The sequence below is a fragment of the Crocodylus porosus genome, unplaced genomic scaffold (assembly GCF_001723895.1).
Source record: "Crocodylus porosus isolate Cpor-Errol unplaced genomic scaffold, CroPor_comp1, whole genome shotgun sequence".
NCBI classification, from domain to species: Eukaryota; Metazoa; Chordata; order Crocodylia; family Crocodylidae; genus Crocodylus; species Crocodylus porosus.
In genome coordinates, this window is record NW_017728949.1 from 29214388 (window position 1) to 29241547 (window position 27160).

Below are 27160 nucleotides of genomic sequence, written 5' to 3' on the forward strand. Positions count from 1 at the left end.
TCCCAGCTGCCAGCTGCAAGCCCCAGCAGATGTCCAATAGTTTCTGAGGAATTTTATTCTAGATCCCAACAATCATGTGTTTTACCATGATGGATATTCAAGATCTGGCATGGCAGGACATGCAGTTTGATCTGGGATACAATTCCTCAGATCCCATTGCACACTTAAATTAACATTTACCAAAGGCCTAAATGACTTACAAGGATCATGCAGCATGTCTGCTTTTATGGATGAGAATGAATATAATAATACCGTAATACTTTCCATTTTTATGACCCCTTTGACAAAATGAATTTCAAAGGCTATACAAGTAAGCAAAGGACTTTAACCATCCCAGCATCCCTATGATAAGGTAAATAGATACAATTATCCCCAATTTACAGATGGGGGTACAGAAAAGAAAAATGATTTGCCTAGGTTACCTAGAAGAAATGGCAGCAATATAAACACCTATTTTACGTTAGACACCATGAGCCAAGACTTTTAAAGATTTCTAGTGGATTTCAATGCCCTTTTATCTGAATGTGAATAACAAAGTGGGGGGGGTGACAGAATGAAAAATTAGAAGCAGCTGCGCTGCCAGGCACTTGCTGTCATGCCGCTGGCAGCCAAGCTAGTGACACTGCCCCAGAGCTCTGACTAGTTTTGCAGTTTAAGCAATAACTTCACTCATTCAGACTTAATGAACCTGCCTAAAATATCTCATGTGTTTAGTTGGACAAGAAGCTTGTCAGGTATGAAACAAGAGCCTTTCCTAACAGGAACCACATTATGCCTCTGAATTGGACATCTATAATCTTTACATAGCTTGGAAAATCTGTACTCATTAATACAGACAGGATTTTCTCATACAGTGCATCTGCTGAAGTCAACAGCAAAATTTCCACTGACTTACCTATTGTATTTCTGATTAGCATGGAATTAGGTAACATTATAACTTCCATACCAAATATATTAAAATAACTAAGTAAAAACCTATACCAAACCTTGGAGGTCTTTTTCAATCACAATTTTCTACACCTCCCTAACTTGCCTGATATAGCTTACTATAGGCAAGGCTTTATTGAAGGCAATGTTTGAATGCTATCAAAAGTCTGGATAGAACTTATTTAGGATAAAAGTGATCAGCCAAATTAAGACATGATATAGACATAACTGCCTTGGTGAAGGTGGACCTAATGAATTTACCTCATGTTGGCATGCAATTGTTTCCCTTACAGGGTTCTAAATATATTGCAATATCTCAAGAAATGGTATCGCTGTAGACAGCTAAATTTACATTATCTGCTCAAAATACATCTGGGATCAAAAAACTTGCGCAATATTAGGATGCATAAGGAATGAAGTGATTAATACAAAGAATAGTTTATTGTATTTATATAATCAATGTTGCAGCCTCATCTAGAATACTGTGTGCAGTCACTGGTCATCTGAAAAAGGATATTGCAGAGCTACAGGGAATTCAGAAGAGGGCAATGAAAATGATCAATGGACTGAAAACTCTCATATTTAGAGACTGAAAAGATTCTTTTACTTTAGAAAAGTGGGTATATGATAAAATATGTAAAATACTGAATGTACAAAGAAGGTAGATCAGGAACTACTGTTTTCTTTGTCTCATAACATATGAAGAAAGTATGAAATTCATTACCATTACAAGGAACATTTTTTTCATACTATGTATAAAAAGAGTGTGAAACTTGTTGACATAGGAAATTGTTGCTGCCAAATATTTAGCAATATTTATAAAGGGCTGAAAATTTATGTGGATATCAAAAACAGTCAAATAATCACAAAAACCTGTCACCAAATTGAATCACAAAACATGTAACTTCATGATTTAAGCCAATCCCTATTGTAGGGTGTTTCATTATCCCGTATAATGGGTTTCATATTCCTTCCTCAAAGCACCCATTCTGGCCTTTGGCAGAGACAGGATTCTGTACTCAGTAAATCTTGGGACTGAGTCCCTATAGAAATTCTTATGCTTGCTTTTAGCTTTTTTAAAGAAGAGATTTAAGGTATTTGAACAAACATAACCAAATGAATTAAGTATTAAGAACTTTGATATCACTGGATGAGTCAGTCGCCTTTATTTCATAGACTTAACACACAATGATGTAATCATAAGATTATGGAAGAAAGGTAAGAAATAGGTACTAATTTAATGGCAAATATCCAAAGCATAACACAACAGGGTGTTCTTAGGAGTAAACAAGACTAGGCAAAGTGGAAGGGAGAGGAGAGAGAAGAGGGACAGAGGGAAGTAGATCATGGGCCAAACTCTGGGTGATCTAATCTTGTACATTTTCCTGGACTTCAATAGAAACATTCACAAGAGGAAAATCTGCAAGATCTACATCCACATCCATTTTAGAAATAGCAACTACGTGTATTGAAAAATGGATTAAATGAAATCCACTGTTTGCTACAATGCCTACCTTGGTTACTTCTGATATCAGAAATGAACCTGTGAAACACAAGCTATTCAGTAGGCATCAGCATTACACTACAAACGAAGATAAGATGGAAAGCGCTGATCATAATCATTCTGGGGTTGACCGCCAACTACAATGAAAACAAACTCACTAAACCGGGTCTCACAGATCTCTCTTGTACTAATGCAAAAACAACTAAATTAAAAAAACAAAAAACTGGTCTGAGATTAGAATCTGTCCCTTTGCTTCTAAGCAATTCCTCTGCAGTATGACTTTGATTGTGATTTAATTCTGTGATGTTTGTGGACTCATTTTTCTTGTCATTGGTTGATTAAACTATGCCTGCATGATTTATTTGCCATGGGTACAGAGACATAATTGGGCATGAAACCCCTCTTACAGTCATGACTGTGATAGGGAGCTAAATGTTATTCTTGCTTATTGCTTATTACTTGTTAATGAGATTTATGCATTCATTACTTTGGTTCACTACTAAAACAAATTATCTGCCTGAATTCATTTGTACAAAATAAATATTTTTTGTCAAAACAAGTCATCTAAAAATTGTCCACAGATTTAGAATGACCTAAATGGCTGATAGTATCAATGTCTGCAAAGGCTTTGGCTTATTGGCTAGGCAGAAGGTAAGGCAGGGTGGCATTTTAGATATGTGAATGTTTTTGACTTACAGATTAGTTTACTGTTTAAATATATTTGCTGAAGGGCCTGAGTGAACTAGCTCAGATAAAATAAAAAAAAACGCAACCTTTAGCTAGTCCTAGAAAAACCCAGACCTGAAGCCTTTTGTGACAGCCAAAATAAGAATTACCAAAATAAATGAAACTGCTTGTTTTGAGCAACTCTTCATAGCAGGATAAACTCCAAGTCAGAGGAAATTCTAGCGGCATTCCTAAGCCTGCCTAAACAAGGAAGTATTGGAATGCTACAGCCAAGCTTGCTGTTGCTAGATTTCTAACTTGCTTTGCTGTTGATTTTGTTTTTTCTGAATTTTGGGAAAGTCAGCAAGAGGGAAGGTTGCACTTACGGCAACTGTCAAATACCATGTTTGGTTGAGAGAGGTTTCTTTTCAGTGGCCTGAAGGTAGGACAGGGTGGGACCTGAGGGCACCTATACACGTGCTTCCTACCTGAGGACAAATCAGTCAGATGGAGCCAGGATATAGTTATAGTGTAACTGGTATTACTGTAGTGTAACTGTAACTGGGGCAGCAGGGCTGGGGGGGCAGGGGCTTTGGGTAAGGGGCAAGGGGCACAAGCAGGGCACCCTGCCATGTACCCCCTGCCCTCATTTTGTTTTTCTGGCATGCCGGCACTCAGGCACCTTCCAAGGTAGGCATTGTGGGGGTTTTTAGCACTCCAGCCAAAAATCTTTGCCTACCACTGGACTAAAGTTACTCCCAGGTCTAAGCAGCCTGCCATATGCCCCTGTGACCACTGAGGGGAGCTCCAGCCTCTGGCCACATGGCTGCCAGCCCTTGGGACTAACTTTAGTCCCAAATTCATGCTAGAGCCAGCTGCCAGCACACTTCAGTCCCAAACTGAAGCCAGAGTCAGCTGTCAGCATGATGCAGGTATCAAATTTATGTTCAAGTCAGCATAAGTCACCATATTTACTGTGCAGTACAGGTGTGCACGTGTAGACTTGCACATGTACTGCGCAGTAATTTTGGTTACTGTGCAGTAAATGCGCATGTGTAGACACACCTACTGAATCCCTTTTGGAGGAATGGTCTGCTTAACCAAAAAGGAACCCAAATTATTTTCTGGCTTAAATTGTGCCCTAAGGTCTTCATGATGCAAGTTCAACATGCTAAGTGGGGTATATCAATATTCAGATAAACACTTTTCTTCAAGGTAGAGTACTTGTGCATGTTCAATGCATAGACTTCAATAGCCAGATTTTTTTCCACCTGTTAGGTGCATAAGTGAATGTAGGTGCTTACAGGCAATTCTGTTCTACCCTGCTAGAGTACCTGACTGTTAATACAAAAGTTGAGTGGGTGGTCCACCTTCTTGCTGCTTCTTTGTAACTCTATTTTGAGGGACACATGTTGATGTATTCCAAAAACCAATGCAACATGGATTTTCAGGGACTTGGACAGGGTGGAACAAAATCACAGTTTGGCACCTGAGCTCACTTACGTACTCAGTAGGTGGAATGGAATCTGGCCCCAAATGTTTTGGGACTGTTCAATATGTAACACTACTATGAAAAAACACTTCCAAGCTAGTTATAGAGAAAGATTTCTGAAGTAGTGAATTGCTCGTTTTCTAGCAACACTGGTTGATACCACTATGCTAATCAAAAATATCTGCCTGCTGGTTGCTAAAACAGATAATCCTAGAGTTCTGGGCCAAGGAATATAATAGTTACTCTAATTCTAACAATTACCTACCATCATGTGTGTTGTCTTGTTTCATCCTTTATTGCACCAACTTGCAACAATTCAAACAGCTCGTCAAAAAATGAAGCACATTACTTTTTTGCTACAGTTCTCCAATGGAGTACTAGATACATAATAATGTACTGATGAATTTAGTGTGATGACTTCTGTGTTCATAAGTATTCAGAAAAAACTTAGAGATTGCAAACCTGGCCTCTGCATTTTCCTTTAATTCCTGTCTCTTAAAACAGAATTCTAAAAACTGCTGAATGTTTTATAAGACAAATCTAACCCTACAAAGTCATGCTCAGGCATTTTGTACCCAAATCAGTTAAGTGATAATTGATAATTGATCAATCTGCTTTTTCTTGATAACATTAACAACTGACAACAAGGACCCTTTGCCTATTTAGCCAATCAAAATGCGAAGAGATACTACTTGTACCAGTTAATAATTTGCATTTATAAAAATAGTGTTCATCTCACACAAAATGTGCATGTTCATTTTGTGTTGATCATGCTTTGCACACATCTTTGAAATACTAGTCCTTTATACTTATTTCAGCATTATTACCCATCTGAAAAATGCATATTGCTGTGCATTCTAATTTTGAAAAATATATAGTATTCATCGGTGCCAGTCTAGCATTCTGGGTTCATACCTATTTGAAAGAAAGACTATTAAAATAGACTGCTTTTATTATTTAAACACAAATATAAGTATTTTTTTATAAATAAGACTTTGGAGCCCATTTGAGCTGTACTATCTAGTAAGTTATTGCTCAGTTATTTTACTTTAGCAGGTTGCTTTCTCTGAGTTCTTGCTCTCTCCCAACTGACTTCACTGATTAAAATCGGTTGGAAATAATGAAGTAAAGAAACTGCACAGTACTAAGTTTTCAAGGCATCTTTCTTGTGTTTTAGAGGTACAGATGATTTTAGTAAAATATTCGTAACTTTTCTTAATTACTTTGTTGATTTGTAGGAAGCACAGTCAAGTACAAATGTAATACCTTATACTGCTGTGTCATAATACATTTTAAATAATTTGTATAGCTTCACTGAAATCAGTTAGGAAGGGTTAAATGGTTGGATAACAGTATATTTTATATAATTGATTAAATATGTGGATTTTACTTTTAACAAACAGAAACTTTTCTTACCTGTAAAATCTGCATAACCGGACCTTCATGAACTACTCACATGAAGTTCCTCAGATTTATGATCTCAGATTATCCTGGTGCAAAGTTCACTTGACATAAAGCAAGCTTTGTGTAATCTTGCACAAAGTCAGTCACATTCAAGTAACTTTATATCTTATAACCTGGAAACCCTATCAGTATTTTTTTATTATTGTTAATTCTTCAGCATTTACCATGTCAAATAACTGCTTTAACAGCTGCTTATGGGTGGAAGCATAACTATGTTTGTTCCACAGTTTGTCAGCATGCCTTAAAAACAAACCAGTATTTAAATCAAAACTTGATCAAGAGTCACTATAATACCACATTTCCATTTTTTGGACTATGCTTTGTGTGTGGTGTTCCCCTTACAAATGATTGACCTACACATTGTGGCTACGTACAGACAGCCAAAAAGCCTGAGGCTGAATTAATTCAATCGTTGCAGGTTAGTCTAAATTGTGTAGATTGAACTGAGAAGCAAGTGAACATTCCTTTTTGATTCTGGAAATGCAGCCACAGGCCCAGGCCAGAAGCTGAGGGGCACTAGAGCATGCCTCCCTGCTGGGCTGGAGCAAACAACTTGGGCCAAGGCTAGCCCACCCCCCCTAAGAGTGGGGGGGTGGCTTGTGGGGAAGTGCAAAGCATCCTGGGATGCTGGGGGACTGTGAATTAACTTGAATCTAGAAGGGATCTTGGACAGAAGTTCAATAAACTGATTTAACATTAATGAGTTAAGTCTGATACTACATCCATCTAGGTTTACCTTAAACCAGTTTTAGCTATTTTGAAAGCGGTTTATGTGCACTGAACTTCTGTTATGTTACAGATCTGAACCAATTTCTGATCACTTATCCTGGTTTATGTGCAACTTCTGTCCCTAGCCTATGAAAGAGAGAGATATCAATATTATTTTTTGTAATGTGATATGTATCTCTGTCCACGCAGTTTCTAACTGCAGAACAAGAAATCATCCACAGACTGGATTATATTTAGTGTGATTTAAATGGGGACTATTGTTTCTTATCCCATTACCTGGATTAGCTATTGTGACTCCTTTGTTCCTAAGGGTTTGCTGCTTGCAAGTTTACCTCTCCCAGAACTGCCCCCTCTCCCCCACACTGCCCCTCCCTTCTACAAGGTACAGAGAAGCCATTGCATGCCAGGACAAGAACCAAGGGCACCTTCACTTTCTAAGCAGTATCCATATCACTAAGTCACCCTCCCCTCTAGTTTGTGCTCCACCCTTGGCTGCCCTGTGGATCAGCTTCAGAAGAGAGATCTAGAGAGATTTATGGGCAATACCCAGCCCATGTCTGATGGTTACAGCACCTTGTTGGGGCGTGGGGGATAGAAGTGCATACCACTTTTGGTAAAGGGCAGTCTAGAACCTGGGTTTCATATTTCCTAGATGAGGGGTTGGAAACAAGTTGCCCACAGGCCAGCTCTGGCAGTGGGGGCTTTGGAAGAATTCAGCAGGTGGGGCCTTGTCTGTGCCGTGTCATGGCTGGGCAGTGGGGAGAAGTAAAACAGCCAGGCCCCAGCCCTTGGATGCAAGCTCATTCATTCTGGCCTACTGCTTGAAAATGTTGCTGACCACTGCCCTAGACAAGTACCTTAACTCTAGGCTGTTGGCTGAAAGGTGGGAAGGACAAGCAGGATCTTTTGACAAAAAGATTGCTATTTTTTCCTGCAGAAGGGTCAGGGGTGTTAGGGTTACAACACAGGCTACAGTAGAAACTCTTTATTGGTAAAAAATGCTCAAATATTATATTAGCAAAGTACCTTGTGGCAAAACATATTCCAGTGTTTGAGCACAAGAAAGCCACGTATCATGCTAAAACTTTCTTTCACTTCTGTCTTCCTTGTCAACAAAGTCAAGAAACTGCACCCCCTGGGCCCTGGAAGCAACGCACACAGGGCATGTCTACACAAGATGCTCTACTTGAGATTAGAGCTATTGTGCAGTAAGCATCACTGTCTACACGTGCAGATGCTTACTCCACAGTAATTTGTTCTACTCGTGAGAAAATTTGCTACCTGTAAATAGAAGTAGCAAATTACTCTTGATTACTTACTATGCAGTATGGCACACATAGATGGTTGACTGGGAGCAAATGTGCTCCCAGTCAGCTGGGCAGCAGGGGGTGAGAGATTGCTCCTGGGAGCTGCTTGCTGCTAGGGCAGGATCCACCATTTGAGCCTAAATGAGGACACTGTCCCCCTGCCCTAGCAGTAGGGAGCTCCCACCCCCACCTTTCAAATTGTGATCAGGGAGTGGGGGCTGGGAGATACTTATCATGTGGGGGATAAATCAAACAATTTATTGCATCCATAGATGCTTCTCAAGTAAATCTGAGGATGTCATCCTCCCGCTGTACTCAGCCTTGGTGAGGTCGCAGCTGGAGTACTGCATCTAATTCTGGGCTCCACAATTCAAGAAGGATGTTGAGAAGCTTGAGAGAGTCCAGAGGAGAGCCACACACATGATCAGAGGGCAAGAGAATAGGCTTTATTAAGAGAGGCTGCGAGCCATGGGACTCCTCAGCCTGGAAAAGTGCAGGCTCAGGGGGGACCAGGGGCTGCCGGTAAGTACATAAGGTGTGTGCATCAGGATCTGGGGGAACATCTGTTCACCTGAGTGCCCCAGGGATAACAAGGACCAACAGTCATAAAATCTTCCAAGACCATTTTATGCTGGACATAAGGAAAAATTTCTTTACTGTCTGAACCCCCAAGGCCTGGAATAGACTCCCTCCAGAAGTGGTGCAGGCCCCTACTCTGGACTCATTCAAGAAACGTTTGGATGTTTATCTTGCTGGATCCTTTGACCCTAGCTGACTTCCTGCCCCTGGGGCAGGAAGCTGGACTTGATGATCTTCAAGTCCCTTCCAGCCCTAACATCTATGAAATCTGTGAAATTTATTAAATCTCCCAACCTGGGCCCTGATGTTCCAGCCCCTGCCAGGAGACAGCTGTCTTCTGAACCTGTGCTCCTTGTCAGCTCCTAAGCTAGCACCCTTGGCTGCTGCAGGGGCCCAGTGCAGGGCCGCATCCCTGTACATGTGGACACATGCCCAGAACAGTTTACTCTAGAATAGTTTACTTTAGAGTAGACTGATCTGGCATTATTTCACACACAGATGCACCAACAGTAATTAAGTCTCCTTTTTCCTTTTAAGGAGACCACTTGGAGCCTCATATCACATTTTAATTACTCTTCTGAGAATATCTCAAGCCTATCGTACTCTTTTCTACATGCTTAACAAGCTTCATATTGAAGCTGCTTGGGTTTCTTGCCCCCACTACCTTGTCCAGAAGGTCATTTCAGAAGTTCACCATTTTGATGGTTAGAAACCTTCTTCTAACTTCCATTCTAAATTTATTAATTTATGAGTATGTATTCATTTGATCTTGTACAACATTATCTTTTATCTTCTTCCCTGGTATTCACCTCCTGAACGCGTTCATAAAAGTAATCATCTCTGCCTTTGTTAACTAAGCCAGGGCTGTCCAACTTCTAAGCAGCTGGGGGCTGAACTCTCTGCAAGCCACATCAGCAGGGGCCACACCAGTGTAAGGCACGGGCCTCTAGGCCACATGCTGCACAGATGCCCTGCACCACTACTGTACCATGCACCTGTGCCCCCCACTGCACTGTTGCCCTGCCCCACCACCACTGTCCCACAAGTTTGCGTGGACCTTCCCCCCTCCCCACTGCAGCATGCATTTGCAAGGCCCCAGGCTCATCCTTATATCCCACAGCCTTGCTGAGCTGCACTGCCCATCCTCTGGGGCAGGGACAGACAGCAAAAGCTGGGGGAGAGAGGGGAAGCCTGGGGTGATAGGGGAAGTGGCAGCTGGGCAGGAGCCCAGGGGCTGCAATTTAATCTCTCATGGGCTACATGCAAGTTGGACAACCCTTAGCTAAGCTAAACAAACCAGAGTCTTTTAATTTCTTCTTACAAAGCAGAATATCCATTCTCCTAACAATCCAGCCAGCCCAGGAAATTCATGACAGCCCCTTGTAGGAGGCAGCGTTTTCTACCATATGGACTGAGAAAGGTGGAACTATGGTTTCCCATACTACATATATCTTCCTATTCACTTGCTTGTAGGGGAAACATCAGCTGTTCAACAACTGAACACATCTGGAAGACGAGAGTTGGTAGCTTAGTACCCATAAAATAGGTGGGTGGGGGAAAGAAATCTTTATTTCTGTAATCTGTCCTTAATGGTCATACTAGGGCTAGGCACAATCCAGATCTTTGTAAGGAGGAAGGTATTAATACTGTTTTATAATATTTTCCTTACAGAATATTTTCCAAAAAGGTTTCCTTGTCAAAAACATGCTGTGGGTTTCCATCCAACTTTTTTCAGAGCTCTTTTGTTCTCAGTCACTAAAACAGTCTTCATTTTTGTTTTAAGTTTAAACTAAAGTCCCAGAAATACCAGTACTATTAAGTACAACTAGAAATTATACCTGTCCTCCAGTGTGGATTATTTAAAACAGGAATCCATAACCAATAACTTTGGGATGATAATACTTTTGAAATATTAATGTTTATGGCATTTAAAGGCACACTGACACACAGAGTATATGTACATACGGCTAAAGGCTTAATTAATACCTTGATAATACATGAAGAGAACAATACACAGCATGAATAAGAAGGTGGCTGGCCCAGAACTAGAAAAAAGGTTGCAGAACTAGAAAAAAAGTTAAAGAAAATTCTTGTCCTATTCCCCTAGCACCATGATATTACATGTTGCAGAAAGCTTATAGTACAGAGGTGCTAAAGACACTCTCAGGGACCCAGAGGGACAGACTTCCATCTTCAGCTCCCTCTGTGCAAAAATGAAGTTGATTTCCTACCTATAGGGACTTTTTACCATCCTGTACCATCTACACTTTTCCCAGAGCCTGATGAAGGAACTTTGATCCCAAAAGCTTGCCATTTTCCAGTTGATCTAATAAAAAGTATCATTTTGGAACAAAGACCTCTAGTTTTTTGTATGTCTGAGGTACTAAAAAGGCATTTTCCTTTCCCTGTGTTTCAGATTTTTGTAAGTGCAGTGACCATACTGTCTATAAGACCCTATACATAGGCAGAAGAAGACCCTAGATACAGTCAGACAGACATAAAATATGAGGCACGCACAGACTGCAGGAGGTCTGAAAGAGAATGAAGAGGTAAAGGGCCAGATCTACTAGGCTCAAAAAGTTAATTGATTTGACCTAAAATGCTAGCAGGGAGCTCTATAGAGCCAGAGATACTAGCATTCTGCAAAAAAAAAATTTGTGCTAATTTTTGCCTAATTTTTGAACACCTGTTAAATTTAATGATGTTGTGTGCAGTGTACACAAATCATTAAAAATCATGAATGTTCATAGGCATAGATTATACACATTTTCTAATTTATAAAGCGGTGTAGTTCCAAAACAATCCAGCAGGGGCCAGAATCTACATATTAAATCACAACTCAAAATTCCATTGCGGAAATACTTTGTCAGACGGATATACACATTGTTAGCTTGAAAAAGTAATTTTACACACGCTTATTTCTAAAAATTCAAACAGTTTTAATTCCACAAGGAATAATACTTTGGCAATACAACTCCAATCAGGTAAAATGATAACTTTGTAGAATTTAAGGTTGCTCACCAATCATATAAAAGTTACATAAATAATAAGAGGCTGAAGAATAAGCCATTAACAGTAACATAATTAGATGAACCGGATATCAGCATAGTAATTTTGTGGTTTTTAGAACTACAGTTTCACAGAATTCTAAGATGAATTATAACCCAGTTGCAAAATCTGAATTTTCACTGAATTTTACACATGACTGCAATGGAGCCAGGAGGCACTGGATCTTTGGTGCATGCAGGATGGTTTCTGTTTTAAAAGATTTGCCCACCATTCAATCACCTAGTTAGCTGCTTGTTTAAGAAACGGTAGGTAACAAAGCCTAGGGCAATGGTCCTCAATCAAGGGCCACCCGGACCCTGGGGTGCCCTGAGATCCTTTCAAGGGTGTTGTGGGGTGTCATACAATATTAGCAGAGCTAAGATAAATCCAAAGATTTGAAGTAGGAATCCAAATTGTTAAAAGCAAACATTCTGATCTGTTGTGGTCTTTGAGTTCTTTGCAACAGAAGAAATGCTCTATTATTTTTTCTATAGTCAAAACATGAAAACTAAGAGCTGGCAATTCCCCAGGAATGCCTTGAGTCTAAAATGGTTGAGAACCACTGCCCTAGACAAACAGATTTTGGGTGTGTACTTAGCTCTGGGACTTGGCAAGGAGATTGCTGTGTGACATCTACTTACAATATCCATGCCTCTCCTTCTAGCAACAGTTTTGAGAAATTTTTTCAACTATTGCAATTTATATTGAAATAGGATCTCAGGATTCCGCATGTAAATACAGGAAACCAGGCAGATATTACTCTAATGAAGAGATCTAATAAAATGTAAAACAGAAGAAAAAGACTCTAAATATGGTCCAACAGACATATAACAGTGTTCTATTAGCTATCACCGAGACAAGCTCAGGATAAGAACCTGAATAGAACTCCAAAATTCTCCAAAATTAATAGAATTGTCTCCTTTCTCTTATATATATATCTATATATAGATATATATATATAATTTTTAAAATCCTATGGCATTCTATAGCAGAAATAAACTTCTAAAATTTTTGTAGTACTATTATGTAAAGATAAAGCCACTTTGGACAAAATAGATGCTGACATCAATGATGCAAATAATGGAACGTGGAGGAGAAATGAGATGGGCTCATGGACTCCTAAAAAATTCAGCACCATACTTGCAGCCCAGATAGAAAAATATGGTGTGATTTTAAGGTGAGAAGCCCCAGGACAATTCAGCTCTGGTGGCTTAAGGTACAGTAACCTCTCTCTGAGATGCAGGAAGTCTTGGAATAGTCACAACTTTCCCACTTCTGCTCAACTTATGACATGCCCCATACATGATGGCAGAGCTAGCCAACCTGTAGCATAAGTGTCACAAGTGGCATGGGCAGTCTCCGTGCGCAGCATGTAGCAGACTGGGGAGGAGACAGGCAGCACAGCAGCAGACAGGAAGCAGAAAACAGAGCAGCAGATCAAGCCAGGGAGCACAGGGCAAGGTACAGAAAGCAGAGCAGTAGGTCAATCAAGGAGCATAGGGCAGAAAGCAGAGAAGCAGGTCAGGCAGAGAACACAGGGCAGAAGGCAGAGCAGCAAATCGCACAAAATTTGTCCCCCACTGCACCAGGGTTTGTAAGAAGAGAGGCAGTGTTATGGCAGTCTTCTTCGGGCCAGGGGAATCCTTCCCTAACCAGTTACACAACCTTTAGGTGACCCATGTAAAAAGGTGGATTGGGGGTAGGGTCTTACTGTCCTACAAACTCCATTCATCATGCAAGGGCCAACAAGTTAGTGCAAGCCCATTTGAACCACAATAAGATATACTATGATTTACTTTAAAATGGCTATACTGGAACAGGCAGATTAATAGATTTAATTCACAGATCTTTAATCTCAATCTCCTTTCATTTGTATGTTCCTATTGTTATATGAAAAGGAAATGTATTTTCCAGTATCTGAAACTTAAAACTGCTAAACACAAGCTTAATGTATTCCTTTCGAAATAAGCAAAAGCAGTTATCAGCCTCCTTCCGAAACCCAAAATGACAACAGCTTCCTATAGCTGATGAGGTAGCATGATATTTAGGAGACATTTCTGAATGCAGTTGTGTCACTTACTTTTTGCTGGAAAAGGTACAGCTGAGGACATACAGATAAGTTCAGTTTTCTTTGCTTCTTGCCATACAGCTGAAATTTGAGACACTAGGTAATGATTTGTTAAGTCATGGTTTGGTTCCTTAGTAGTATCTTTCAATATGTGGGTCACAATCATCTTGCAATATTTGCATTTTAATTTATGGTTTGTAAATGAAGCTATGTTTTCATGACTTATTGTGGAAACAATTCTTTAAAGAAGACTTAGGGATAGAATGCTTATCTCTTATATTGTGGCAGTATCTATACAAGATGCTATTGCGCCGTAGCGTTGGGGGGGAGGCACTAATTGTGGCACGACACTACTATGCAGTAGTAATGAGCTACTGTGCAGCAGCATCAGAAAAAACTGGGGATGCTACTGAGCAGTAATGCTGGTTAGTGTGCAATCATTTAGTACTTGGTTATGCAAGTACTAACACACTGTGCAGTAACAACTGTGCAGTCTGCCGTCCATGTAGACGCAACCTGTAAATCAAGTATAAACTCTACTGTAAGCACCTAATTTATTCAGGTGTAGTTTAAAATCAGACCCTTACCCTTGGTTTTTTTTCTTTTATATACCGTATTACCCAAATCCAAAATGATTTTGAATTTAAGATGACCCTCATAGTTAGATTATATTAATAGAAAATTTATAAAGTAGTTGCTATTTTTCATGTCTAGAATCTATTAGAGGGTTTTCTTAAATGTGTCCCTCCCACCATTGCGACAGGGAAAGCAGCAACAGGGAAAGCACTGGCAGAGAGGGGCAGGTGGCCATACCCTACCCCTTACCGCCCCACATTTGGCCCCCTTGCTCCTCAATCCTCTGGAACCTGTGCCTGCTCCCCTGCTGTCTGCCCCTCTGCCACTTGTCCCCTGGTGTCTGCCTTCTCTGGCCAGGCAGAAACAATGGCAGCAATTTGGGGCCATACCTGGGCTAGAAACAAAGGTAAGTGGTGGGAGAGCTGGGCAAGGGACCTGGGGGCAGGTGGGGCAGGCTCAACAGTCTCCACCCCACCCCACCATCCCCTCCAAGTTGCACACCACAGGTCTGACCCATGCACCTCCCAATGCCACCACATGATGTCCCCCATACTCCCTGCACCACCCAAACCGCTCACCTTGGGACAGGCAGCAGCTTAGCTCTGGCTTTAGCCCCAGACCTGGAGCTGGGTCTGCAGCAGGTGCTTGCCCTGGGCTGGTACTCAAAACTAAGACAAGGCCTTTTCTCCCCATGTTGACTAGTGGGGGAAACCTTGTCTTTGATTGGAGTAAATACAGTAATTGTAGCATTAGTAATGGGCTTTTTAATTATATTATTTCACACACAAACATCTCCCCCCACCAATGATTACTCCAATGTCACGTCTCTTGTTTTTGGAGTGAGAGGGCTCTGTCAGTTTAGAGGCTACTTCAGTATATTTGTTTTCAGGATGGTGAAGCCAGAACATTCAGGGAGGTTTCTGAAACAAGATTCAACACAGTGGCCATGTCTACATGTGCATTTACTGTGCAGTAACTTGTGTGTGCCCGTACTATGCAGTAATGTTGTTACTGTGCAGTAATGCTGCACATGTAGATGTGCCCAGTATGGTCAATGTTTGCAATATTATTCTGAATCCTTCAACATTTGGAGAGTTTTCTTAATACTCCAGCCCATAAATGAAGTATGTGTGAAAATGCCTGTTTCATTTTTTAGAAAAAGTTCCTCAGGGTTTCAGAGGAAAGACTGAAAACAGTAAGCCCAAAGAATAAAATAAACACAAAGAAGTTATTTTTTATTTTTAAAATCTAATGACTTTTAGACAATCTTGTGATTCTGAGGGCCTGACTACTGATTTTTGAATGATTAGGGTTAGGAATATGAGATCTTTCAGTATCCATTAATAGTTTTGTGGAAAGAAAGCAGAGTAAATTGTCCCAGGCATAGTCATACTTTCTTGCTTCTCATTAAGGAATAAGATTCCATGTTGACAGCCAAAGGGGCAAAAAGGACCCTCATGCAAATTCAATTCAACAAGATTTGTTTGGGTTTTTTAAAATATATTTTTCAATACCTTTAGTCTTCTGCAGAGATCTTCCTTGGATCAGTGTGTGTAGTGTACTGAAAACAAATCATGTGTTGGCCACATAGCAATTTCCATCTTTGTAGGAACTACTTTTCATGCAATTTCTAATAAAAAAACCTAAGCACAGAGACAAAGATTCATATTTTCTTGGTTTTAAGGAAATGAGTTCCTTCAAATCTGTGTGGTCAAAAGACAATGTTGCTTTTGGAAATGTGTTGGCAAGCCATACGAGGAAAGGCTGAGGGACCTGGGAGTCTTCAGCCTGGAAAAGAGACGGCTGAGAGGGGACCTTGTAGCAGCTTACCGCTACATCAGGGGAATACGCCAAGGGCTTGGTGAACAACTAACTGTTCACCAGGGCACCTTGGGGAAAACCAGGAGTAATGGTCACAAACTCTTGGAAAACCGTTTCAGGCTCAACATTAGGAAAAACTTCTTCACAGTTAGGATGCTTGAGCTGTGGAATCAGCTCCTTCCTGAGGTGGTGCAATTGCCTGCCCTGGAAATCTTCAAGAGGAGACTGGATGGTCACCTTACTGGAATCCCAGTTCTCTTTCCTGCCGAGTGCAGGGGGCTGGACCCAATGATCTTCTGAGGTCCCTTCCAGCCTTACAATCTATGAATCTATGAATACCAGATGTTTTTATTGTTTTCTTTGGCAGTTAACCCATTTTACCCTTTGAGCTGTCATTGATATATCTCACTTCTAAATGACAAGTAGGGATGAATAGTTCACAGAAATACAGTCTTTTCTATTACTAGATGAGTCAGCTGACAGCAACTAGAAGATCTTTGTTGGCTGACCCTTCCTTCAGAATTCTCCAGGATTACATGATATAAATAAGAGAGGACTTTGGTCCACCATTTGCAAGGAAGTGTTTCATTAAGGGGCAGAGGATGGTTGGTTCTTTGCAATACCCTAGAGGTAGGACAACAGAATGGAAAGAATTCTTCCACTTTTTATGTACCAGCTCAAAGGCCAGGAGCAAATTCTGATTTACACCAATTTTTGTTTAAAATGCTGAGCAGCTAAAAGTTATAGGAATTCAGAAAAAATAATTTTAGCATTTTCCTAGTTCTAAAAGAGGGAGGAGGGTCACTGGAGTCTGAAATGGGTCTAGTGTTTTTCTAAAGTATATTTTACCAGAAAGATGTACTAATGCTTGCAACATACTAGCTTTTTGAGATTGCATAGTAGTCTCAGGACCTATATTTAAAATACCTACTTGTTGCAGCCATCACAGTAAATCCTGTAAATGCATATTTAAACTAATGTATATTAGAAAATTCACATTCTGTCCTGACTTACAACTCCAATGAAGTATAATATCACAAATAAGTCATGTATATTAACACAAATAGAAATATCTGTGCTGATATCAGTGAGATTCTCTTGGTGTAAAAGTGTCATATATGAGATCCAAATCAAGCCCAGAGAGTGGAAGCAAAACAGAACATGTAGTTTACTTCAACACAGGTTTTGCCTAAACCAGGGCAGCAGAATCTGGCCTCCAATCTACAAGTTTGGATACAGAGAGACTAATTAATAATGCTTTATTATATCAGTTTTCTATCAATGTAATCCCAAGAATTTACACTGATGTAAATTGGGAGTAATACAGGGGAAGTGAGATCAGTATCACACTCAGTTCAGTCAGGCAATGAACTATATCTTGAAAAAGATATAACATGGATAAGCAGACTGTTAAAGAACCTGTTGGATCTCATGTTCAATATCACGTCATACTGTGTACTATTTTTGTCCCTAACTGAACACAAACAAAAGAAAATTGCATTATACTTACATTTTTACAAAGTAAAAATAAAGCAAGGAATCTCAAAGGTGATCCATTCTTAACTCAGATCTGATAATCCAGGTATTGCATACACACTGGTGTATTGTGCAGTTTGTGTATGCTACAACATGTAGGCATTAGTGTAAGTTAAAAACAGAATGTGAAAAGTAAATATGAATTTCATACTCTTTGCTAGCATGCATTAAAATGTTTGTTACATGTCAACAACCTTTCACAAGCAGTGCAGCGTACTTAAATGAATGTGGTGTACTTAGAGGTGCATTTTCACACAACTATGCATCTTACTTCCACTTAAACTTTTTGTTAAATAGAAACAAGGCCAGCAAATAGAGGCATACAAAAAACCATTTTTATAAAATCTAAGATTATGTCTTTGAAATATGGACTATAGCATTGTAACCATCTGCAAATACAATGCAGAAACACAGAGCTACCACCTGAGAAATCATAACTAAGAAAACTTTTGAACAGAAAGGATAATGTTAGTAAACCCTATGTACAGATGTAAAGATGGAACAAGAATTTATCCATGATATCCATAGTATGCATCACAGACATTTAAATACTGTAGTAAGTACTGTTAGTAGCAAGCACCAGTATTGTATAAAACACGCCAAAATAATTTGATATACTATTAGTCAGAGTGAATGTTATGTCCAGAGCAATATCTAATCACAATCTAATATTTTATATTAAATAACTCCCAAGATTTAATTTATTTTAGAGGATTCTGCTGAACCACGTTAGTATTAAGAAATAAAAATTATTAACATTTTGCTTAATTAAGGCATAGTATATACAATGCAAAACAGGACCTGTTGCATTAATTTTATATACAGAAAGAATAACTGAACAGGAAGCCATGCATATATCTGGAAAGCATGTATATCAGAAGCATTTGTTAATTACAAATATCACTTAAAATTCTTAATTTAACTCTCTCTCCACTGGTTCCCAAGACACAAAAATATATAAGAAACTTTTATTTATTTAATTATTTATGCATATAAGCTGGTGCTGTAAATATATGCCTAATGTATTTAGGAAGTATTTTCCCATATATGTAGCGACAATCTTTCTGTTTTAAAAAATATGCTTTTTTTAAATGGAAAAATATTGATGAGTTTTAGCAATTATAGAGTTATATGAATTGATTAATAATTAATACAAGATAGAACTAACACATATTTAAGCATGATAGTACTTTCACTACTGCTGTCCATATTTTTGGAAATATATCTTCTCAGTACATGAAGAGATATGCTCTATGGAGTGTCCAGATAAATCAGTTCACCCTTAGCTGTAACAAGATGCTGTCTAGTGACGTGTGACAGACAGGGCTTTAACCTCTGACAGCTAGATTCATTGTTGGTAAAACAACCAATCATTGGTTTTGACGACACAGATCTAATCAAAGTTGGAGTATAAAAGCCCCCTTGAAATATGTAAGATTCACCAGTGTGGCGAGTTGTCTCAGCTTGTACTTGCCTATAGGCATCTATTTAATACCAAAAGAAGAAAAAAGAAAGATAGGAAAGAAAAAGACTGCACTGAATGTAAGATCATGCAAAAGCTACCAGTCTGTGGCTATATTTACCTGTTCATGCTGATTATACTTGATCCAGTGGATCTTAATGATAGTAGTCAGCCAAAAGAGAATGAAGAAAAAGATGGACTATGCAATGCATGTACATGGAGGCAAAATACAAAATCTTCCAGAATAGAAGCCATAAAAATTCAGATCCTCAGCAAACTGCGTCTTGAACAAGCTCCTAACATTAGCAGGGATGTTATAAGACAACTTTTACCCAAAGCTCCTCCACTTCAGGAACTGATTGATCAGTATGACGTCCAGAGAGATGACAGCAGTGAAGGTTCTCTGGAAGATGATGATTATCATGCTACAACTGAAACTATTATTACAATGCCTACAGAGTGTAAGTAGTCCTGCTACTTTAATATCACACTTCTACTGACAAGCAGTTGTCCTAGTGCTTAAGAGCAACAGAACTCCTCAGTCTCTCCTAACAGGCTGCTGGCTGAACTATGTAAGAGGGAGGGAGAAGAACTTTTTTTTTTTTTTTTTTTTTTAAGAATTTGAGTCAGGATCCAAGGACCATATTGTGATCTTTTGTTTTACAGTATTATTTTTCTGTTCCTCATAGCATGTACAGCAATAGCCCATAAAGTCTTGCCAATTGCCTTAGATAGCTAAATGAGATTTGCAGTTCACTGACCTCAGTATTTGCAGTATTCCAGGCATTTCCTACAGTAAATATAGAGAAGTACAAGGAAATAAGTGAAATAAGGAGGCAGCTATATTTCTCTTAGCAAGGTTTCACAGGCAACCACTCTTTAAAAAGAGTGAAAAATCTGACAAACATGTCAGCTGAAATGTTAGAACCACTTAACTATTATACAAAGATAGCAAGTGCAAGTACAGGGTTAAAGACTTGTTTCCTTCACTGATATTTTAAGCTAACACAATACAGTTAATAGTAATTAAAAATGATATATTTAAATTAAGCATATGTATTATAGGTTACATTCAGTATGTCCATGTATTATTAACTCCAGTAGTTGGTTCAGGAAAGAATGAAGGCATTTACTGAATGAGCAGATTCTTAGTTATCTTCTGAGTGCTAAACATCTGCCATGACTCCTATCAAGTATCTTTTGCACAGCTAATACTATAGTATCTTATGTTCTTCATCAGCTAAAGTATCTGGCTATGGCAGCTGCTTTTCAAAATAACACTTATGAATATGATGACAAAAGGTAAAAAGAAGACAGGGCATATAAGGCATAGATTTGTTACTAGTAACAGATATATGGTGCACACACCTCACAGGATAATGTTAGCTGCTGTAACTAATACACATATACATTTATAAAATTAACACTGAATAAGAAAAGCTTTAGCTAAATTTATGGATACTGTATAACCAAGCTGAATGTGTAATGGTAGCTTGATCTCGATGCTTCAGGTAAGGGTTAACCGCCACTTACATTTCAGCCTACAATTTCCAAGGGACTTATACCTTTTTTTCACCAATCCATGACTAAATTCATCTTTGCCTAGCGAAGAAAAATTAAGATCTGTTTATTTGTCATTGCACTATTCACTCTGTGTGTTTAATAGGCAAAATAAAAAAAATATTACTTTGGCCATATAGAGACGATCACAGACGTGTGGTATGTGGTGCCGCAGACCCACCTGCAGCACAACACACTGCACATGCAGGCATTCCCCATGCTGCTACCTTGCAGTGCAGAGGGTCTTCTGAGCTAGGAGATCCTGGGGTCAAAAAAACCCCATGCTGAAAAAAACAGGATGGCGCATGTGGCAGCAGCCTGTACTGCCCAAAACTGGAGCCCAGATGACCAGAGCCACGCTTCAGCTTCCAGCCAGGCTTCCTGCTGCAACTGCAGCCCCAGAAGGCCCCCAGGGCCCAGGTAAGGGTGCTGGGGCCAACACAGTTGCTGGCCTCAACCTCCCCTACACCTGGGGTAATCTGCCATGCACCAGAGCAAGTTCCCTGGGAACAAGCAGCAGCATGTTCCCTGGGGACAAAGTGCACCGCTGGTATTTGTCCCCGAGGAAACAAATGTCAGCGCTCATCTGGATGAGCACTTTAGGTGCATTAGAGAAGCAGGTATCTTGAGAGAAAAGGTTATGAATGTTAGAGCTCTATGCTATCTGAGTGTATTATCTGATACTGTTTTTATTCTCATCATGGACAACTAAGTTTGTGTCTAGTAGATTATGTACCTGTACTGTAGGCTAAAGATTATTATATTGCAAATCACTTCCCTGTAACAGGTCAAACAAAAGAAATAAAGTTCATTAGATTCAAAATAATTTAGTAACAAAGAGCTTTATCACAGAAAAAGGGAGAGAAATTTAGGTGTAATGGTAGCTAGTCCACAGTTGCCTCTGTTTATATGATATACAAGCACTAATGGTGTTTGCTATATTAGAACCATCCAGAAGATCACAGAAGTGCCTAGTCAACAAATATATAATTGCTGTTCTGTATGTTTTTGTAAAAATACTCCAAGAGTTGAATGCAGAAAGGTGTTAGTAGTTACCGTCTTTCTAAGGCTGAGTAGGCTGTACACTGTGTCCAGTCCCCAGGTAATTTTTGGGTGGGGGAAGGGTTTCTTCCCCAGACTGACCGGTGCAGCTGCGCAGTTAGTGTAACTACTCGTATTCCCAGACAATTCTAAGAGTATGTTCCTGCACAGTCTCTTTCTCTCTCATTCCTCATCATTTTTTAATTTTAGCCCATGTTCAGAAGTAATTCAAGTGAACAGCTTACACAGTGTAAAAGACGAAACTACATATATCCTACAATGACAAAATCTAGCTCAAAATGAGGTTATTTACAAAAGAATAATTGGATTCTTGTGATATTACAATGTTTTTAGATGGGAGAACAATGTTTCTGATGCCTGCAGTGAAATGAGGCTATCCAGTGTAAAACCCAGAAAATTCAGAAAATTTAGAGTTTATTTTATAATGAAATACATTATATACACTTTTATAATAGATATTCCATTGATAATACACCTTACTAAAACATACTTACTAAGATACTATGTGAGCTGTACATTTTTTTTCTGATTTGTTTATGCAAGTTCCTTTCTGTTTCTAGTTCAGTAATTTATTTTCTCTATTCATTTATAGCTGATTTACTTATGCAAATGGAAGGAAAACCAAAATGTTGCTTCTTTAAATTTAGCTCTAAAATACAATACAATAAAGTAGTAAAGGCCCAGTTGTGGATATACCTGAGGCCAGTCCAGAAACCTACAACAGTGTTTGTACAGATCCTGAGACTCATCAAACCCATGAAAGATGGTACAAAGTATACTGGAATTCGATCTTTGAAACTTGACATGAACCCAGGCACTGGTATTTGGCAGAGTATTGATGTGAAGACTGTGTTGCAAAATTGGCTCAAACAACCTGAATCCAATTTAGGCATTGAAATCAAAGCTTTTGATGAGAATGGACGTGATCTTGCTGTAACTTTTCCAGGACCAGGTGAAGATGGATTGGTAAGTTCTATTGGAAAAGACTCCCCTAGGGTCGTTTTTATTATTGTTTTACTAAAAAGTTGGAAAGGTTAAATTTCAAGTTATATTTCAAGCAGGAACGGGAAGCAATTTCTGGGCATTTAAACAGAGCAATAGGAGGTAGAAATACAAATCCTATTCCCAGTTCTATAGACTTACTCTCTGATCTTGACAAAATCATACAGTTTCTCCATGCCTCACTTTCTCTTTGTGTAAAACCAGCCTTCTTCATAATCAGTACTGAACTACCTACATCTTTATAAAATGGTGGAAAGTATCATGCCATACATTGTGAGTTAACAGAGAAGTTCTGCTTAAAAACCAGTAACACAATATTGTTCTACATTTATAGCTACTTATACATTTATATGCTCTTAGTGCAAGAGGAGTTGAAACTACTGGATTTCATTATAAAAACATTTTTATAAAGATATAAAAATCATAAAACAGTATAACAATCTTTTTTCATTATTAAAAGATCTAGTCCTGAAAACGTAGTATTTTTTATGCCATTCAATTCTGAAAATCTTGCCCAAGACACAAAGGCCCAGATCCTCAAAATGTTTAAGTGCTCAACTCTTACTGATGTCAATGAGAGTTAAGTACTAAATAATCTTTACGAACTTAACATACACAAAATAAATTTATTTTTGTCAGAAATTTAAATGAACAAGATGAATTTGAATGTGTAGCACTTAAAAATGCTAGGAAATAATTTTTTTCTATTTGAAAAGCAGTAAACGTGCACCTGCTCCAGCAATCTGCATTAATAAAGCACTGCTTGTAATTACATTTAGACTGTAAAACAAAACACTAAAAATATTATTTTGGTCTTTCACTGGTCTGCAGTTTTGTTTTAAAAAATCTGTTTTTAATACCATTACTTTATGATTGTTGATTTTCATTGCAATGTAACGTAATCCCATTAGTTTACAGAAAAGAAATATATTATAGAAACTTAATTCAAAATATGCTAGAAAAATAATTCTCATATTCTCGCTTAGTTGGAGTTGGCTAGTACTTTGTTGCAGCAAACACTTTTGCCATTGCCTCCTCTTGCGCATGAAACATAATCATACAACCAAAAATAAAGTAATTTGGCTCCATCACCAGCGTGCCAAATCATTCCCTCCTGCAGAAATTCATGTGGGAGAGAAACAAGCTCAAATTGTTTCAGTTCCTGGTGCAGGATTGCAAATGCCTTCCCTGCTCAATGGAGGTATTTAGAGCTGTATGCTAGGTACAAGAAGTGTGGCTTGATACTGTTTATGACCTTTCAACTGCTTTTGAAAAGGAAGGGGAATTGCTGCTCAGGAGCACATATCAACTGTCAAAATATAACTTACATCTGCATTTTCCAGCAAGCTTCTGCTTATTGAACTAAATCCACTTATACTGCCATAATATAATTACCATCATTTGGTACCCTTATCACTATTGCCTCTCTCAACATTCGACAGTGGAACTCAAGGATCTATAGGGATCCTAGTGTTACGATCCAGGATGGTCTCCTCTAGCTGCTCTCTGAATGTCCCTGGCTACATGGTTCTCTCAGGAGCTATAATATCTTTTTCCCTTACCAAACTTATGCATAGGCTCAGTCCTGCTAGCAAAAGGATAAAAGGTGTGAAGTAGAAATAAAGCAACAGCATTGGTTTCCATCACCATACCAACAACTGTTGTCCCCAGTTATGTACGTCAGCCTGGCATTTAAACCAACTGCTTTGATTTCTGTTGCCTTCTGGCTAGTTATCAGGTCTCTCTCAAACCTAAGTAGCTTCAGTTGGATACAATTCAGCCAGAGGGTTCTTCCTGAAGACGGGGACCAGGATGTTTAAACAATCCTGACCCCACCTGCTGCAATTTTGAGAGCTTTTATTTTGTTTGCTCATTAGCTCTTTTGGAGATTACGAGAAATTCTGGTCCAGTATCCTGAACCTTGAGCAGTGACCCTCCTACCAGCTCCCAGGATGATGCAAAAATGATTTCAGAAAGACAGAGGCACAGGAATGATAGCAACTATGCAGGAAATGATAGGCAAATACTATTTGTCAGTATGAAGAAGAGGGATGATTCCTGAAAGTGGATGAAATGTAGTCAGGAAGACCTAAAAGAGGAGTAGATCATGGTGGACCAAAAGAACTCCCCTCCCTTACCTCCTGCCACAAAGCCTTTGCAAGGAATTAGAACAGTCTAGAGATCCATGCAAATTATATTTGAAAATAACAACCTTTCCATGTCCGATCTGTTGCCTATTTTACCAAATGTCTCAATAGATCCACATACATCACTTCAATCAGCAGTAATGTTTTAATTCCTTTTCTTCTCCACACAGAATCCATTTTTAGAGGTCAGAGTTTCGGACACACCAAAAAGATCCCGCAGAGATTTTGGCCTTGACTGTGACGAGCATTCCACCGAATCCCGATGTTGTCGCTACCCGCTGACTGTGGATTTTGAAGCGTTTGGATGGGACTGGATTATTGCACCAAAAAGATACAAAGCCAACTACTGCTCTGGAGAATGTGAATTTGTATTTTTACAAAAATATCCACACACCCACCTTGTACACCAAGCAAATCCAAGAGGTTCAGCAGGCCCATGCTGCACTCCTACCAAGATGTCCCCAATAAATATGCTCTATTTCAATGGAAAAGAACAAATAATATATGGAAAGATACCAGCCATGGTGGTAGATCATTGTGGGTGCTCATGAGGTCTTCATTAGATCCACTACTTTATACATTGTGAAAGCTACCAAAAAAAGTCCCGTCCCCTCAGCAATTTTTGAAACTGTGAAACGATGTACAATAGACTATAGCCTACATTCAATATACTGTACAACAAGCTATTGTACAAAACAGATTCATTACAAGACAAGCTACAGAATGTGAACTAAAAGACAATAAATGCAATGGCTGGTTTTTAACTGGCGGAAAAGAAAAGCTACAATCAAAAATCACTGGATGGCAATTTTTTTTTTATATTGTAAGGGAATCAGTTTTCAGTTATTCAGACACTAAATTCATAACCAGGTTTCAACATATGCAAGTAGAACAAAAGCAAACTCCTTGTTTCCAGAGAATGAAAGAAGGCTATAAAACATATTTCTTAGCAGCTTAATTTAATATTGTATTTACAGAAAAATATATACTGGTTACATGTAGATTTATCAGAATACTATTATTGGAATTGTCCTTAAACACTTGAATTTTTAGTGCAGAATCACAAAACTGATTATGTTCAAATTCCACAAAAACAAACAAATCCAAAAACAAACACTACATACAGTGTTTCCATTCCTTTTTTGATTAGTATATTAGTAATTTATGCCAATGGTGCTATCACAGCAGGATGAGTAAAAATAAAGATGGTTATCTAGTTTAAAGAACTAGATAATTAGTACAATAATTAATTTGCCCTCTCCTCAGGTACACAAATATTGAACATTCACAAGAAATATACAGTTTTAAAATAAAAACTGAATAGATTTCGAAACACTAGTTAAACAAAATGCAGAAGACAAAAACATTTAAAACCATTAATGCTGTAGTCCAAATTATAACCTGCCTTTACAACATTACAGTTTGCACTATGATAAACCAATGCAAATAATTGGTTGCTACAAATATTGTAAAAAATATATAGACTTTGATATGATAGAATTTGTGTAATATGTGTGCATCATTATTTTGTAAATAAATGTTTCTTTTTTTAATAATTGTTGGTTTATGTTTATGTAAGAAAAATTTCAAGTTAACCTGTACTTTAGTAAAAAATCTGCTAGAAATAAAATCAAATTCTTGTATTTCAATGCAAATTACTTGTACACAAAAATGGACGTAGCAAGAAAGTAATACAGAGAATTAAGTTTATACTGTATTTGTTTTATATGGTTTTTACATTGGTAAAATCCACTTGTAGATAAATGATGGGTGTTGACATGTTCATAATTTTTTTATGCCTAACCAGTTTCATAAAATGCCTAATTGTTCGCTTGATCAACAAATGGACTGATAAAATATACTATTAATGTTAAATACATTTACAATTATATTAAAAAACTATTTCATTAAATGCATTTTTCTTACACTTGAAAGCGCAACAAATATTATCTTTATAACTATATAGTTAACTTTGATTTCTACACATTGCTGTATATTTTCCTTGGCATAGTCACTAATAAATCAAAACTTAAAATGAGAAATCTATTTATTTCCTAAAAGGAATTCAGTTTCAGATACGGAAAATTATTAATAACAGAGGCATTGTTAAAATGATAATTTCGGCTAAACAAATTCCTTTTTGTATGGTATATTTTTGTTCTATTCTGAGTTCAATTTATCAGTTTCCTGTGCATGAAATTATAGTAAAA

At 38.4% G+C, this 27160-nt stretch overlaps 1 protein-coding gene and 1 long non-coding RNA gene across 2 annotated transcripts in view; one reads left to right on the top strand and one right to left on the bottom strand.

Annotated features, from left to right (window-relative positions):
- The window catches only part of LOC109322825, a 65335-nt gene extending 45951 nt beyond the window's left edge, over positions 1-19384 (bottom strand). The window contains exon 1 of the long non-coding RNA XR_002104495.1: positions 19301-19384. This is a non-coding gene — a long non-coding RNA (uncharacterized LOC109322825). The remainder of the gene's footprint in view (positions 1-19300) is intronic.
- MSTN (myostatin) lies at positions 19145-26875 on the top strand. Its single transcript, XM_019554060.1, has 3 exons — positions 19145-19640; positions 22394-22767; positions 25121-26875. Exons 1-3 carry the CDS (start codon positions 19268-19270, stop codon positions 25499-25501), a joined length of 1128 nt encoding a protein of 375 aa, XP_019409605.1. The 5' UTR covers positions 19145-19267; the 3' UTR covers positions 25502-26875.
- Positions 26876-27160: the final 285 nt, after the last annotated feature.

Excerpts from the sequence above, each read along its gene's own strand:
- MSTN (XM_019554060.1), top strand. The coding sequence starts at position 19,268 with ATGCAAAAGCTACCAGTCTGTGGCTATATTTACCTGTTCATGCTGATT. Across the intron at positions 19,641-22,393 it reads TATTACAATGCCTACAGAGT|CTGATTTACTTATGCAAATG; the intron begins GTAAGTAGTCCT and ends ATTCATTTATAG. Across the intron at positions 22,768-25,120 it reads GACCAGGTGAAGATGGATTG|AATCCATTTTTAGAGGTCAG; the intron begins GTAAGTTCTATT and ends TTCTCCACACAG.